A 17,859-nucleotide genomic window follows, 5' to 3' on the forward strand; every position below is an offset into this window, starting at 1 on the left:
TCAATATTTAAATAATTTGAATCAAAGAATTAGTGTCACCAATTTCAATCCTTGCTCTTTTCTCCTTCTGAATAAAATTGTAGGCATCCCTCTTAGAGAATACAACATTCTCACATCCTCCAACTTCCTCTGCAAGGTAGGCATGCATCAATGGTTCTAATCCCTGCATCTGTCATTGATTTTAGGACGGAAGCTTTTTCCTCAACAACATTCCTACATGATCTCAAAAGGTGTCGGTCGACTGGGCTAGCTAATTCATGGTTGTGAGATTCAATAAATCTTTTGACATGCCAGTAACCATCTTCATCTGTGACAAACCTCACCATGGATGGACAACCAGTTCTAACATCTGGTCTATTGAATATCTTTCTTGAATTAAGATCAATACTTTTCTTAAAACCTGTTTTTGAACAGACAAAGTCCTTCGATTTTATCTTCCTAGAATTTAGCCAAAAACTGTGATGATCCTTACGGACGCTAAAGCCATTATCGTGGGCATAAGTGCAAAAACATTCATATGCTTCTTTCTCATCTTTATAAACAGTCTGAAATGATAAAAAAATTAACGAAAATCGCAAGTATAGCGCAGGTATAGCGCAAGTAAAGCGCAAGTATAGCCAAGTAAAGTGCAAGTAAAGCGCAAGTCAAGCGCACGTCAAACACAAGTATAGTGCAAGTATAGCGTAGGTATAGCGCAAGTATAGCGCAATTATAGCTTTGATTTTTTTATCATCTTTATCCTAAAAATAATAATGAAAGCTAAACAACAACAATAGAGCTTTTTTTACTTTTCTTACAAAAAAAAAAATATTCTTACTAAAAATCGCAACATCTAAGATCCTAAGACTCTAATAAGCTGAAACCTACGCCTTTTTTCTACGGCAATGAGATTGAAACTGATTGTTTACAACTTTCTAACTCGTTTTTCCAACTTACGATGAGATTGAAACTTACCGATATGTTGAAACCAAAAGAATTTCTAGCTAAGTTAGCTTCCAATTCCGATTAATGCACCAGCCATTCCGATTCATGCATTCTCTCCGGTTCATGCACTCTCTCTTCCATGCCCTCTTCCACCTCCCTCTTCGCTGAGCATTCCATTTCTTCTTTGCAAATTTCTAGCTCGTTTTTTCTTCTAAAGCAATAAATATTTACATCTTTTGCGGGTTTCAAAATACAAAAAAAGGGCGGCAAACACTTAAAATGAAAATAAAGTGAACTGGGTCGGGTCGATCGGGCTGACAAGACATAAAGCAAAGATATTAAATTAAAAAAATCGCTGACAGATGTCGTCTTTCTATTGGCGTCCGAACGCGGAAATAAGTTTGGTCACCTGACCCAATAATTTGCAGCGGGGAGAGGGAAGGGCTAAGCTACACCGACACGGATCTCTGAGCGTGTGGAAAGAGCTTAGCTTTAGCTACACGAGCGCGCTGAGGGTGTGAAAACTGAAAAGAGCTTAGAGATTTTATTTAATTTTTTAATTATATTTTTAAGAAACTAAGCTCCCCTGGTCACCCCTGCTTGCTTAGCCCGAACTGCTGCTTGGCGGCTGACGGGTGTTCAACCCCATTGTCTCTGCCACCCTCCAAAACCCTATTTTTGTTCTCGATTGGAAAACCTAGTTTCCTTAGATAGGACGTTGCCAGGAGGCCATGGAGATTCCGTCTGAGCCGAAGCCGACGCATTATTTGGACTTCGCGTGCGTCACCCTGGAGGACCTATCGCCCTCGACGTCGTCCTATACGCTTCCACCGGTGGTCACCGCCTTCTTCGCTCCCTCCAACTCTGGAGTTCCACAGCTTCGTTTCCAGCAGTCCGAATCCGTCGGAGACGTCTTCTGCTTTGGTCTCTGCGATTCTCAGGTTCGATGACTTTCTTTATTGGAGGAGAATGTGGTTTCTCTTAATTCTATGTTTAATGCATGGTCGGAAACTTTTTTATATGCTTTGTTTTGCTGCTTATGTGATGTTGTTTTGTTCACTCGGCATTTTGTCTCTGTTTTGATTTTCAGCTCGTTAATATTGGACCTTTGGAGACGTTGGTTGTAGTCGAAGAAGCAGGAAATAGTGATGCCAAAAATGTATGATTATGTGCTAATGTTCTTCTTTTTCTGTCACATAATGTATTATTTAAAGATAATGGAATGTTTTTTCCATATCAAGGTTGTACCTTTGCATATTCATTTAAGTTTAGCTGATCTGTTCTATTAATCTTTTTGGAAGGTTTCTAAAGTTTATCTATGCCGACTAGCTACAACTTTTTAATCGGTTTCTTCTATTATGTTAATTTTTGGAGCTTCAATTCTTATCTCCATAGCATATTCAATATTCTGGTTCATATTAAGTTATCTTTCTTGTCATGTTTTTTGTGGGGATTGCAGTGCTTTATATTTAATTAGCAAAAACGGTTGCCTAAATTAACAGTAGCTATGGAAGATTAAATAAAAAACATATCCCTTTAAGTGTAAAAAAAAAAAGAAAAAAAAAGAAAGCTATTGTACGACATCTATTTTTCCTAGAGGATAATCAACTTTAGATAACCCAAATAAGTACATGATGCAAAAAATAGAAACCTTCTAGCTAACAGTTGAGAATCCAAGGGGGTAAAGATCATGAAAGACCTAGAGGAGACAAGATTGACAGATGGTAGGTGATATCTTAGATCCTTAGTGGCTTTGAGCTACCTTTCCAACACCTAATCTCCACTATTATCAGACCCAATGATGGACCCCCCAAAGTTATTTTCTAGGGAATGATTGTAAACCCATCAACACAGGACACATATCATCACCAACCTTTATATTTTGGGATTTTTAAATGAATAATTTCTGCATCATAGTTGTTTCATCCAATTGATAACTAACTCATTAGACCTATTACTTAGCACTTACCTAGTGGTACTATAGCCAGACACCCATGCAATGTTCAAATTGAAAGTGCACTTCTTAAAGTTCTGTTAATGTGGTGCAAACAACATAAGAGGAGCTGCCATTGGAAAACATAGGATTTTGATATTTGGCTAAAATTCTTTTATGGGAGTAGAGACCCCCTTTAACATTCTTCTCTAGGAGAAGCATAATTCAATACCAAGGTGAAGCATAAAAAAGATTGGTTTCAAGCAATTTTGATCCATAGAAATCCAAATTCTTCTATAAAAGCTCCATACGGTATTACAAAAAGAATTCTTTTTGGAAACTAATAAAACCATAGTCATTAGGTTGAGAGAAGGTAGCATGAACTGTAGCTTAAGGTGCTAAGAGCCCATTTTCTAATATTTGCCTGAATTAAATAAAAGAGAAAAAAGGGATTTGGATATAATTATTTCCATTTCCTCTCTTCTATTTATATTCTTTCTTAGTTACCTTCACCTTAAAACTCTTATGTTGATCTATATGGCCTAAAATATCTCCTTAGCCAAAAATATCACAACTAATTGACATCATACTCTTTCACAGAATACTCGTGCTTTCATTATGATAGTTGCTGCACGAATGGAAAGATCAGGTGTAGACTATAGAGAAATATCAAAATGACATTTTAGAGGAAGAATCCCTTGGAAGTGAGAGGGAAGGAGTGTCTTATGTGTTGCCTTGTTTGTGGAGATGCAATGGAATATCATCACCTGATCCAATTGCTCCGCACTAGCCAAGTTGGTCAACAACTATTAACTTTTTAGGCAATGCTAAGAGGACCTTCCTATTGGTAACCAACAATTGTGCTTGGGGACGGGAGAGAAGACATCACTTTAGAGTTGGAATTAGATAGGAGAACTGGCAAGTATATCTTGACACTTATGAAAAAAACGATAAGGATTGTATCACAAGCATCAACCTCTATGCTGAAGATGACTGAGGAACTTGGTGACAAAGTTCAAGGTTCTATAACTAGATTTTTCTATGGCATGATTGATCCCTTGGAACATTTCATGGGCTTCATGTGCATGGCGACCTTGCATGAGGTATTTGATACTCAAGTGGCATGTGATACCATGCACCTTGAAGGATGTGGCACTCTAGTTCTTTGGACTCTCAATGAGAAACATTCAATTGTGTAAAATTTTCAAGTGGCCGCTCATAACCTGATTCTTGAGATCCTAGAAACTAAGGAAGAGTTTCTGGACACACTTCAATATCCAACTAGCGAAGCATGAGTCTTTTAAAGATCTACATCATGAGGGTTACAAGAGAAATGCTAAAAGGATACAAGGAAGTTTGCTGTTATTCTTTGGTAGTGGTAGTTTTTAATCGAGAAAAGGACCAAAATGGTCCCCAACTATATCAAATGACCATTTTGCTCTCTCAACTTCTTAAAGAAGAACCAAAATAGTTTTATCATGGGACGATTTTGATTCCTCTTTAAGGAGTTGAGGAACCAAAATAATCCTTTGATATAGTTGAAGATCATTTTGGTCCTTCATAAAGAGTCAAGTAATCATTTTGGTCCTTTTCTCTTTTTAAATCCATGGGTTGGATGAGTGCATATTTAGATAACTTCTTTTTTTTTCATTCATGATCTTCTTATAGAGTGAAGCCAACCGCTCTAACATATACAAGGTAATAGTTATGAGAATCTTATTCAAAATAATATAAGATGTCAACTTTTGGGGTACTCGACACTTCAAACTTAAGACATGCATCTATATCAAATATTTTTGATAAAGTGTGACAAAATTATAAAGATTATTGTCTATTTGAGAAATAAAAAAAAGTAGATAGAGTAATTTCACATAGATTAACAATGAAAATATAACAAAAAAGGATCTTAGAACATCCATAAATTATTTTCTTTAGTTGATAAGAGTGCTTAAATTATGGAGATGGTGACAAAGCTCTTGCTCCAAGTGCATATAAAAAGAAAAAAAAAAAAAAAACAATGGTTAGAATGTGTTGTTTGTTTGAGCAAACAACCTATGGATGATGATGACCCATCTGTGTTGATCGTATAACAAACTTTACTTGAGTTGTAGAAACATCATTGAGGTTGGAGCAACGTCGTCGCTGTGCATTGACATTGCATTTTTTCTTTAAGCAAATGAATCATTGTTGGCTTCATCATCTTTGGATGCACTATTAAATTTTTTAAGAAGGGTGTTAATATGATTGGAAATATGTGTTTAAGAGATTCTTTTATTTGATGGCTATGTTTAATTCCTAAGTGGACCGTGTCAATAAATCCCATTTGCAGTCCTTATTGGATTTTAATTCGTGTTTACATTCCTTTTTGTTGTGCTAACATTAGCACTGGAGTAGTCCTCTTTGCTGGACAGTTTTATCATTTGGTAATTGAAAATGATATGCTTGCTATGATCAGGTGCAACTTAAGTAGAAGATGCTATAGTTGCAGTCTGCTTGAGTTCATAATACGTGTGTTATTGTTTATTCATCGTCATCTCAGGAATGGCCAAGCATAAAGCTTTTATCAGCAACGTTTCCTGCTTTTGTTCTTTTTTTTCAATTACAAATTCAGTTATCTAATGATTGCACTCCATTTTATTTCTGCTTTACCTTAGAAATCCTGCGATCTTAGAACTGTTAGGGTTAATAGCTTCTCTTACCTTTTTTATTGTTTGATATACCAGAATTTATCCTTTTCAAAAGCTTTCAAGCTAGGTTTTAGAACACCTGAGCAACGGAGAGCCTTTGATATAGAATTTGAACAGTGGAAGCACGGAGTGCCACATTCACAAAATGGTAAATCTGCAGTTATTTTAAATTATAGCTACTATTTTGATTTCTTTTTTCTGGTTAATTTTCTATTTGATACACTGCATAATTTCTTTTACCTCCTGATCACAATGATGCATTATTCAAATATATGAAGTGCAAAGAGTTTCCAGTGGACCTGACTGTTAGGGCTGTGCCCTAAAGAAATATTATTGTAATATATTTTCTATGGAAATAAATATTTAAAGACAAGTTTAGCATGTTTCGATATTATCATTTGATATAATATTTTTGTTCCATGATTATTTATACAACCATAATTCAGTATATAATTATATACAAGAGGATTGAATTATGGATAATAATCAAAACAAGTTCATAATTATTAATTATAGTTGGAATCTATGATTAAATATTATTAGTACGGTCCATCAACATTAAGAATGGAATAATCTTATCCGGATTATTCGATATGGAGATATTAAGGATGGAGGTACTTTATATAATATGATTATATAGAACTGGACCAGATAAATTTTGAATTCTCTAATAAATTCTATTTTAATTATAGAGAATTTAAAATTAATCATAAAGATGATCATATATAAAACAATCTTAATCACATTAGTAATATATTAATGATCACCTTTTAATTTTATATTTCATGAAGATAATGATGACTCATCATTAATATTTTCTTAATATTAAAAGATAAAGATAAGATTGATGATAAGTCATGATGTGTCATGATAATTATCATCAAATATCTTTTAATATTAAAAAGATTAAAGATAAGATTGATGATGTGTCATGATAATTATCATTTTAATATTAATTAAAAATGCTTCATGAATACTAAGAGGTGCTTATGAAAAGATGTGAACTTTTCTTATAAATAAGAATTAAGTTCTACATGAAATTGATTGATGATGATACATAATTCCTTCATGAGAGATGGAAGAATATGTATGAGAAGAATGTTGTTCTCATTGTCTTTTCTTTTGAAGGATTAAATTGTGTTTAGAACACAAATTAGATTCAAAAGAAAAAGTGTTCATCAATAATTGATTGATTGTGCCCACTCACTAAAATATATTTTGTGGGGTGATTAGAAGAAGAAGGCTTACGGTCTCAATCAACGTTTTGACGAAGAAGATCTCAAATCTCGATCAATAATTCAGTAAAGTTTTCTTCATTTCATATTATAAAGTTATTTATTAAGAAAATTAATATTGAGAATGTCTTAATTTAATTTTCTAAAAATCATGTTTTTTATTTCCGCATTTTATATTATGATAGAAAAATTCCAACACTGACAAGTGCAGACGTGTCGTTACTGGACAATCTTGGAGTAAGAACTGAAATATATTCCTTGTTAAAACCTCTTTAATTTGGACTCAATCAGCAAATCGAAAGAACCTTGCCCCACATGATTCCATAGGATGCCTTGACTGGCACAAATTATACATACTTGGTTATTCTCTCAAAATTACTTGGCTTTGTGTTCAGAAGGAAATGTAGAAAATGTCCTTTACTGACTTTGAAAGAATGTCTAGTATACATACTGTAACCTTTAACCTATTATGCCAAATCACATTATTACCCTAGCTAGCATTTATATGTCAACATAACTCTTTATTTTGGTTCTTTATTACATTATTGTTATGCCGTGAAATTGAGAATGAGATTAACTTGGATATTGTTGACCGATGCATATGCATGAAAATCATATGAAAAAGCATACAAATTAAGTGAGTCTAAATCAGTTTTAATTGTGATTGTCGGACGCAAAATTACACAAGTTTGATTGAATTCCCTTATAGCTATCAAAATCATCAATGATCGCTCAATTCGCAAATGGACTTTGTCAATGCGTATGGAGCATCCGATTATCAGGAAAGGATCTCTTGTGCTTAATTCGATCGGAAACAGTGAAGATGATGAACAATAGACACGAAATGCAAAATCAGGAATTGAGGCGTTTTGCCTTAGTGAGGCATGGTGTTAGCCTCTAGGTAGATCGAGGCTTAAGCCTCTAAAAAGAAGGTAAAATACTCATAAAATATAAATAATTCATAAAAATGACAAAAATAAAATAAACCATCGATATATTTACTTGATTTTTTATCATAAATATATATAAATATATGAACAATAAATTTAATATTAAATGTTATTATAACATGAAAGTTTGAAAAGAGATTTGAAGTAAACACTCATAATTTAAATATGCTATGAGAATTAGTATTCATGACAGCCTCATTCTCATTTTCATAACCTTCAGAAGAATCCTTTTATGTAAAATTTCTTTCATCCTCAGAGTATGTTTTATTGTCGTCTTCAAAATTTTCTTCAATTACAATATTTTTTTCTTACTCCCTATATTCGTTAATATTGTATTAGATATAATTTAAAGTAAAAAAAACAAAACACGAACAGAATAAAAATAATTTATTATACCTAAATTACTTTTTGTTTTTTTGAAACTTCAACCCATTTGACTTCTTTTGTACGATTACGAAGTAAAAATTGATCTCAATTGAATGGTTCTTTCAATGTTGGCATTGATGTTTGTATTCTCCTCATCATTAAATGTCATTCATTCAGCTTCAATTTCAGATCTTTCACTATTTTTTGGCATTATACATTCATCATCTGATATTATATCATCCATGGCCAAATGATTAATTTCATCATCACCAGTTTTTTGCCTCTGTTATTTAAGGTGTCTATCTTTCATTTTTTTTCCATTTTTATTAACCATAATATAAATTAACTGGGTCATATGTCTTATAGCCAATCAATTCCTTCTCTTTTTATGAATTTTGTTAAATGTGCTCCCATTACACTCATATTTCAGAAGATGAACAAGGCTAAGAACTTTCATTGCTTTAAGTTCAGGCACAGCATCTCCAAATTGTGCACGCCAACATTTTATAATTGAATAACAACTAAATTATTAACATTTATTAAAGTAGAAAGCTTAAACATGAACTTTTAGATTTAAAATTATAAATGAATATAAATTTATCTGAGTGTGGCTTGCAGCTCTAAATCCAAAAATTCCATTCTTCAAATGAAAATTCTTTAGTTGATGTTTTTTTTTTTTTAAAGTTAGTCAGTCTCAAAAACAAGTCTATTGATGCATACATCTAAACCAATCTTAACCTCCTTATTCACATTAAAGTCCTTATCTTCATGAAATTAAGGGTTCAGATAATATGCAAAACCATTCAAGTGCTGTTGTAGTTTTCAATATCACATTTTATTTATAATTTCCCAAATTTTGTTATAGGCAGCTTATTATCTTCCTAAATCTCACACTATTTCTTCTTTTTCATTGTTTATTATTTCGTAGATAAATCTCATTTCTGGGGATTTCTTATCACCAAACATTCTCAATACCTTCACTGTAGGTCCCATTGTCTTCAGAGCATAAATAACATTAAAAAAAAATGTGATATTTGATAGCAATCTTCTTTACTTGCTTTATTTAAAATTTTTTTTTTTCACATTCTTTAGAAGCATACATGGACTCTAAAGGCTGCCATATGTTCTTAAAGCTTTGCTAAGTTAAGTATGCTATGGCAAATTTTGTAATTGCAGGCCGAATACTTTCTTTTTTTATTGAACTTCCTTCTGAAACTGAACACCCAAGAGTAGTTGTAAATAAAATTGCTCACTATTTTTGCTATTAACAATGCATATTTGTTTTGTGGCAATTGTCCATCATCTCATGCATTAAATTAATATAATGAGCAGCACATAAAGTCTAGTAAATATGACTCCTTTTCTCCATTAACAGCTTGCCTACAACCTTATAGACACTTGCATTATCTGTAATAATTTAAACAACCAAGCTTTCTCTCCCACTTACTCAATAACCTCATCAAGCATTTAAAATAATAGTTGTGCATCCTTTATAAAGGCTGATGCATCAACATATTTTAAAAATATTTTCTCCTAAGGATTGTTAACAAAGAATTTTATGATGCTCCTTTGTCGAATATTTGAATAGCCACCTAACATTATGTAACTCCTATCTCAAACCATGCCATATTCACTTCATAAACCATTCTAGTTGTTGCTTTGACCTCCTTATCTAACATCCAAGTTTGCTACTCATACATGCTAGCAAAATCTAGACCTCTACCATAATACCCATTACATCGAAGCATATTAATCCATGAAGGGCTCCTAGCCATGTTGAATGAAATGCTATTCTCATTAAAACACCTTGCAATGTCTAAATATACAGATATACTCTATTGCTGAGTTCCCTCATAGAAGTTGGAGGAACTACTTGAGAGTTAATATTCTCATGTTCATCAACATTCACAATAAATCTATCTAGTGGCCCCGAGTTCCTCTATTAGAAGAAAGAAAAAGATTTTCACTACTTAAACCATCATTTTGGGAACCAAAGTAAGAAATATTCCTAATCATCGCCCCATATTCCTTTGAGCCATTTCTTTTACGGTGGGAACTTATTTTAAATATTCAACATATTCTTTTTTCACTTAATCTGACACTTTTTCATATGCTCCAATATTGACATGTGTGCAAGCCAATTGATCTTCATGTCTTTTGACACCTCCAACAATTTGCTTTTGACAAAAATTACATTGCAAGCAAACATATCCCATCTTTGCATCTTCACCTAACACTTCAACTTGAGTGTCATATTTCTAAGTTAAATTTTTCTTCTTGCGCCACCACCATCCTAATAAAAAAAAAAAAAAATAGCGCTGAACATCATTCGGTAAAAAGAAAAAAGAACATATTAGTAACTCACTCGAATAAGAGTAAAACATTAAATATCCTTAAAAATAAAATAGGCATGAGTAGTAGCTTTAAAAAGCTGAAATCTAAGACTTCATGGAAATTACCATCATTACCGTCATTTTTTTCATGAAAAACCAAACAAACTCCCCTTTATCAGTTGGTACAGGAGGAAGCAATATGGGAGACGGTACACGCATACGGTGGGCTTAGATATTGAGCTTAAGATTGACGAGGCTATAATTCTTAGAAAATTAAAAAAAGAAATTCATTCATTATCTGTTTAGTGACATCTACTTAGTATGGTAAACAGAACAAAGTTAAAAAAATGGCATATTCATGCAAGCAATTAATAAAAGAGACCTTTTATCGAAACAATTAAATTGTAATTGCAGTTGTTCTCAGCAACAAAATAAAGATTTAGCCCTTTGAAGTATGTTATTGTAAATTTTCCAAGGATAGCTCATTTGACAAATTTAAATGCACTGAATCACCTGAGCCTCCAATAGCATACATGCCATGAAACTTTGTTTCTCTATCCAAGTTTTAGTGCCACAAATGGAATAAGCCAGGTTTAATTATAAGCTATTTTCAAATGAATGAAGCCAAACCTGTACTAAGGTTTATGTATGATATATAAGATATTTTAACATGCCTTGGACAAAAATTAGATCAAAGTAATTTTAGGATAATGATAAATGTAGATCAAAGTAACGCTTCTACCTCTATAAATCAATCAATTAAAATCAACCAAAGGTAATTAAAATCAATGATACCAAAATTCATTAAACCTTTCTTTTTATGAGCTAGTTAAGATGTAATGCAAATTGGTCAAATATTCTAGCTATAACAACGTGGATTATCAATAAGAACCTAGCTGATTTTGTAAATGAGCAAAGTAGCCTAATTAGTTGAGAAAAACAAAAAATAAGTTCACTAACTAGGCCACGAAGAAGATGCACACCCCCAACTTTCTGGCTTGCAAATGATGAAGAAGGCAAAGCTTGCCTGAAGTAGAAAGAAGATGGAGCTTGTTCCCTGTCTTCTTATCCCGATCTTGCTAGAGCTTGCGTTGGAATGATAGTGATGGCATGATGACAAAGAAGCTTGAATCGATGGCAAGACAACAACGAAAGACGAAGGCGATCGAAGAAGATGAAGCTTGCTCTCGACCTCCCTATCACGATCCTGCTTGAGCCTTAGTGCAATTATTGGTAACTGGAATGAATGTGTGGGTTGGGTGGGGTCATAATAAAATCAATTATATTTATTAATAATATTATACAACTTAAAAAATATCAACAACAAGCCTTTATCGAACTACGTGAGATTGGTTACATGAATCATTTTTCTCTCTTTTCTCCTATTGATAGTCAAATTCTTATTTAAATCTAATTAAAAAAAGATCATTTTCAATACTTTCATACCATGTCTTTTTAGTTATATATATTCATCTTTTTGAACATTGATTGGATCGAATGAATCTACTCTTCTAACAGAGTCATTGAAATGCCAACATTTTATGTGACCAAACCATCTAAAACGTCTCTCTAATCTTTTATACTACTGGGGCTACTCCAATTTTTTCATGTATATACTCATTTCACATTCTTTCACTGAGTGTAAAGCCACTTATCCGCTCGAGCATCCTCATATTTGCAACATTTAATTTATTGCTTTTCTTTTAATGCCCAACATTTTGAGCTATTGCAAGTCTCATCCCCATCTTATAAAAATTCTCCTTAAGTTTGAGGGATAGTTTTCTATCAGGCAATAGGCCCAATTCATTCCTTAATATCAACCATCTAATTTGAATTCTTCTAATAATATCTCAATCTATTTCACCATCGCTTTGAACAACAGACCTGAGATATCTAAAACGTGCACTCTTTTTAATAACTTAATTACCCAATGTCACAATCCCACAACTAGATTAAGTACTATTAAAATTACATCAATGTATTCGATTTTAGATCTACTCAAATGAAAACCTTTAGGCTGTAAGGTTGATCTCTATAATTCAAAATTTCTTTCATTTCCTTCTCTAGTCTTATCAACGAGGAGAATACATCAACAAAAAACATACACTAGGGTACATACTCTTGCAAATGTCTAGTAAGAATATCCATCACTTAAGAAAGAAGATACGTGCTTAAAGCTAATCCTTGATGTAATTCAACTGAAATTGGAAAATATGTGGTCAATCCAACTTGTGTTTGAACACAAGTAACAACTCCTATTTACATATCCTTATTGATTTGAATATAAGCATTACTAGCTCCTTTTTTTTCTAAAACTTTCCAAAACACTTCTCTTGGAACTTTATTAAATGCTTTCTCTAAATCAATAAATATCATATAGAGATCCTTCATACTTTCTCTATACTTCTCCATCAAACATCTCAGCAAATTTATAACTTCCATAGTAAACCTACTCGACATGAATGTAATTTGATTTTGAGAAACATTAGTATAATGTTGTAGCCTATGCACAATTACTCTCTCCCAAAATTTTAATGTATTACACATTAACTTAATTCTTCTATAATTTGCACACTTGTGTATTGCCTTTATTCTTAAAAATAAGAATCAACATACTCATCTATTCATCTAATATATTTTTAGTCTTCAAAATAATATAAAAAGTTTAGTAAACCAAAAAATTATTTGATCTCATAAGAATTTCTTCACCTCTATTGGAATATTAGATCCCACTATTTTCCCTACTTTATTTTATTTAAAGCATCTCCAACTTTGATTTTATTAATATGACAATAAAAATAAAAATCTCTATTTTCATTTAGGGTGCTAAGTTCATTAAAGTTAATCATATTCTCACAATCTTTATTGAAAAACTTATCAAAAATTATCTCATCCACATATGTTGAATATCCTATTCTATGAAAATCATTTTTTGATCTTCATCTTTAACGCACTTCACTTGAATTAGGTCCTTACTTCTCTTATTTTTTTGCTTGGCTAACTTATATATACATATTTTGCTCTCACCAACATCTAATTTTTTATATAAATTAGTAAAAGCTAAATTCTTTGTATTACATATTATTTTTTTAGACTTCTCGCTGGACCTTCTATATCTTTCTCAAATTTTCAAGCTTTTACATGGAAACTAATTTTTATAACAAAATTTATATTTTTGATGTTTTGTTGTATGTTTTGATGTCATGACCAACTATTTTTACTATTAGATGCCTTTTTCTTTTGATTCTCCACACATATTTTGCAGCATTCTTAATATCACTAGCTATTTTTTCTCACGTAATATTAACATCCTTATAAACAACTCAAATATTGAGATCTTAAAAGTTGCGACTAGGGTTCTCTGATTGGATGGTCTTGTTGCAAACTAATATCATTAAATTATAGTCACGACTAGAATCCGTATGAACCTAGATGGCTAAAAAATTCTTGAGTAGTGAATCATGAAATTGACTTGATATGATATCAAACCCCACCCCCTGTTATTAGCTAAAATTGACATAAATTCGCTCCTTAGACAATCATCCATCATTGTATATAAATTCCCTTGAATGACGCCACCATAGTTGCCGGTAACAACCCAGGATGATGAAACCTTGAGATTTTGTTTTGGGTTCGTCATGATTCCCTCGCTATTTGTTTTATGTTTATGATCGTAAATTTTTAGTTCCTTAGCTAAATTTATTTCTACTTTGTATCAAATACTGAGCATCTAATGACTAATTTTAATTAAAAGCTCTCTCTTATTAATGGGAATGTAGTTAATCATAGAGGCTTGCATCTATGAGCTACATGTAACAAAATCTTAAAGTCCTATTAAAATGAAGGTAATCTCTGGTTAGTGTCTTATCTTTCATCTAGTCTATCTTCTGAAAATGTAGCCTGGAACAAAACCACTTAGGAAGAGCCAAACTTGAATTTCGAAGCCCATGGATTTGCAAATTTATTTGATCTTTATTTTTGTTAGGTAATTTTTCTGTTGCATTGCCAAAATTGATTAGTAGCCAAAATTCTTTTACATAATGTCGGGCTTTGGCCAAATTTGTAGCCAAAATTTTATTACATCAGAGTTTGCCAGAATTTTATTTTGTTATTATGCATCAATCTCATTATTTTGAATGCTTTAGGTTGGGAGTGAGCTGAAGGAATAATAGAATATGGTTACTAGTTGCATGGATGGTTTTTCTTAAATTGCTTCTGTTTGAACCCAAGTTCATAATTAAAAATCTTAAAATTTGAATTGAAATTTGAAATTTTATATTACACATGTTTATTTAAAAAAAAATGTATTATAGCTATAATAATATATAACTTAATCATATTTAATGAAGGTTTACGGAGTTGGATTTTTAGGTTACTGCAATCCTGCTTCTTAATGAATAAATGGATTAATATGAAAAATTTAGTAGCTTAGGGCTCGTTTGGGACGGCGGCACTCTTGCTTTACTTTATAAAAAGTTATGAAATTGTTGTTTGGGGCATCGCGGCAGAACAGCGGCAGAAAAAATTCGCGGCGTGCAATTGCTTCCCGCGACCTTACACTCTCTCCCGCGGTCCGCTGCAGTCCGCTGCTTTCCGGAAAAAAAATGACGAAAATCCCCTTCCAATCCCTTTCAAATGGAGGAACTGATCTCCCCTTCGTTGTTGCCGGCCGCATAAGGTTTCAGCGAGGGCTTGATCCCGAGGTTCTCGAGAACTTCCCGACGCTGGTGTATTCAGACGTGAAGGAGCACAAAATCGGAAAGGGCGCGCTCGAGTGTGCAATCTGCCTGAACGAATTCGAGGATGACGAGACCATCCGCCTCCTCCCCGAGTGCGACCACGTTTTCCATCAGGAGTGTGTAGACGCCTGGCTTGAAACCCACGTCACTTGCCCTGTTTGCAGCGCTAATTACACCTTCTATTCTCCCGATCGTGCATCCAGAATTCCCGCTCGAAACGATGGGGCAATGCTTGCGCTAGCGCCTCCGGCATCAGCTTTACCTCCCGACGCTCCGCCGGCGGATCATGTGGTGATCACGGTGGATGATATGAATGAGAGGAAAGAGGAGATGCGAGAGCTCACGAGGATCGCGAGCAAGGTGAGGGCGAATGGGCCGAGGCGATCCAAGAGGATTTCGAGGTCGCACTCGACTGGGCACTCGATGATGCCGCAAGGAGAGGCGGGTCTCGATCGTTTCAGGTTGCGGTTGCCGGAGAACATGAGGAAGGAGATCATCGCCGCTGGGAAGCTGCACAGGTCGAGAACCTTCGCGGTGACGGTGACTGGGGGTGGTGCCGGCGAGTCCAGTACGTTGCCGTCGCCGTCGCCATTGCCGTCGCAGTCGCCGTCACTATCTGACACTGTTCGTGGATTTTATGGACGTCTGTGCTTGAGATTTTGTTTGCCTGGTAGATTAGCGTTAGTTTTTGCAGGAAATTTTAATTAGATTTTGTTAGGGTTTAATTTGTCTTTGTTTGTTCGCCGATGCTTTTTATCTTCTACTCTAATGGATTCAGCTTGTTTAGGGTTTAATAGTTGATTATCATATACATTTAAAAACACTTAAATTTTTAAAAAATTATATATTTCATCTAAATATATATAAGGGTATGAAGGTAAATTATTCACATACAGCTGCAGCACAACAGTTCTACAGTTACGCTATCCAAACAAAATATAATGATTTATATAAAGCAACTTCAGGAAGCAACTTTCTGTACAACAATTTCACAACCTACTTTACCGACAGCTGCAGCCGTCCCAAACGCACCCTTAGGCATATCTATGAAAGCAAAAGTGAGATTTCATGGCTATATAATTTAAGCAATAGATGATAAAGCCATATGGAGCTTTATATGCAAGGAGGTAATTGAGAATATTAAAAGGAAAAAATAAGAGTGAGGTGTTTCGTTTTGAAATTTTGCTATAGGAAAAGGAGAAAAGAAGAAACCGTGATCATAATTTTTAGCCTTATCCCAACTATTTGGGTTGCGTGAATGATTCCTCATTTTTAATTTGTTTCTATTTAGCGATATTTGAAGAGTTAAATATATTATTCACAAATCATTTTACAAGTTGTCTAAATAATATTTGGTCTACCATCTTCCCCCCTAATCATTTGTTAATAATTTTATCTACTCATTTAATGGGCACATTTTTAATTATTTGTTTTATATATTCAACGAATCTACTTTCAACCACTCCATCTTCAATATATGTCACACTAATAACTCTATTGTAGTTGGTTATTTCTTAAAACATTATGTTTACTCCTCTATTATAAATAGAGAAGTTCTCTAGTGAGTAAGATAAAAAAAGATCTTTCCTCTTCAACATACATGATTGCCTTATGTTAGATAGGCATATTGACTCTTTTTATTGATGGAATGCTATGTTAAATTTTTTGTTATCTATTTATTTTTATGATCGTGTGATACAATCAAGATATCATATTTTACATTTCTCTTATGTGACTTATCATCTTCCTTGTTGTTTGATGAATTTCTCTACTATTTGCTGAAAAATCATGCTGTTTTTTTTTCATCATATTCATGCGGTTGTTTGATCTTTTCAAGATGGTTGTTTGGTCTTCCCCGTGTTGGACTTCGATGTTCTGTTGACTATAAAAAAAAAGAAAACATAACAAAGGAAAAAAAAAATCGAACCGAAGCATCTCTTCGCTGCCTCCGCCGGCCCCATCTCGCGTGGTTTGCCTCCAAACGCAACGACCCTTCGTTCAAACTAAGATAACCGCACACTCATTCCTTTAAAAGGATTGGTAGAAGCGATCGAAAAAAAGACACATCGCTCACCTCGCTCCTTCGATTTCGTCGTTTACTGTTCGACTTCGTTGTTTTCGTAGGAGGCGTCTAGGGTTCGCCTTTCATCTTCTCTTTTCATCGTCGCTGTTTGTCTTCGTTGCTTCGCAGGAGTGCAGAGATTGCACGCATCTCTCCTCCAACTCCTTCGTTGCTGTTCGTCTTCGTTGATTTGCAGGAGGTGGATATTGTGCGCGTCGCTTCTCCGGCTCCCTGTTGTTGTTGCTTTGCAGAAGGTATAGAGGTCACACGAGACGCTTCTTCCGCTCCTTCGACGACTTTCCCTTTCTGTCAAATTGGAAGTTACCACATTCTGATTGGAAGAAAACAACGGGAGCTCTATGGTTGTGAAGGTAACTTTCTACCCTTCACGTGCTTCTTGTTATAAATCCGTCGAACCGAGGGATTTACCCATTGCCGGGATATAACACGTGCATGAAACCCATTTGGTTGGATTTAGCGTAAATTCGACTTAAATCCCACTGTACATCTAATACCAAACTACCCCGAAATGAACCCAATCTTCAAAATTCATACAAGGTAAGCTTCTTTTCTTCGCAGGAAGTGTAGAGAGATTGCACGAGTGGCCACTTCGGCTCCTTTGTTACTATT

General features: G+C 33.9%; 2 protein-coding genes across 2 annotated transcripts in view; both read left to right on the forward strand.

Annotated features, from left to right (window-relative positions):
• The first annotated feature begins 1,505 nt into the window (after positions 1–1,505).
• Positions 1,506–17,859, forward strand: part of LOC110103971 (probable histone-arginine methyltransferase CARM1) — a 53,460-nt gene continuing 37,106 nt past the window's right edge. Inside the window, exons 1-3 of the mRNA XM_020832879.2 lie at positions 1,506–1,865; positions 2,015–2,083; positions 5,581–5,692. Of these exons, the coding sequence (XP_020688538.1) occupies positions 1,656–1,865; positions 2,015–2,083; positions 5,581–5,692 (391 nt within the window). The 5' untranslated portion in view covers positions 1,506–1,655. The remainder of the gene's footprint in view (positions 1,866–2,014; positions 2,084–5,580; positions 5,693–17,859) is intronic.
• On the forward strand, positions 13,633–16,300 carry LOC110103973 (E3 ubiquitin-protein ligase ATL6-like). The gene has a single exon (XM_020832880.2). The coding sequence runs from the start codon at positions 14,907–14,909 to the stop codon at positions 15,873–15,875; it is 969 nt and encodes a 322-aa protein (XP_020688539.2). The 5' UTR covers positions 13,633–14,906; the 3' UTR covers positions 15,876–16,300.

Source organism: Dendrobium catenatum, unplaced genomic scaffold (genome assembly GCF_001605985.2).
Source record: "Dendrobium catenatum unplaced genomic scaffold, ASM160598v2 fragScaff_scaffold_142, whole genome shotgun sequence".
In the NCBI taxonomy this organism is placed as follows: domain Eukaryota; kingdom Viridiplantae; phylum Streptophyta; class Magnoliopsida; order Asparagales; family Orchidaceae; genus Dendrobium; species Dendrobium catenatum.

What these genes read in the sequence shown, in the direction of transcription:
- LOC110103973 (XM_020832880.2), top strand. Translation starts at nt 14,907, where the DNA reads ATGAAATTGTTGTTTGGGGCATCGCGGCAGAACAGCGGCAGAAAAAAT.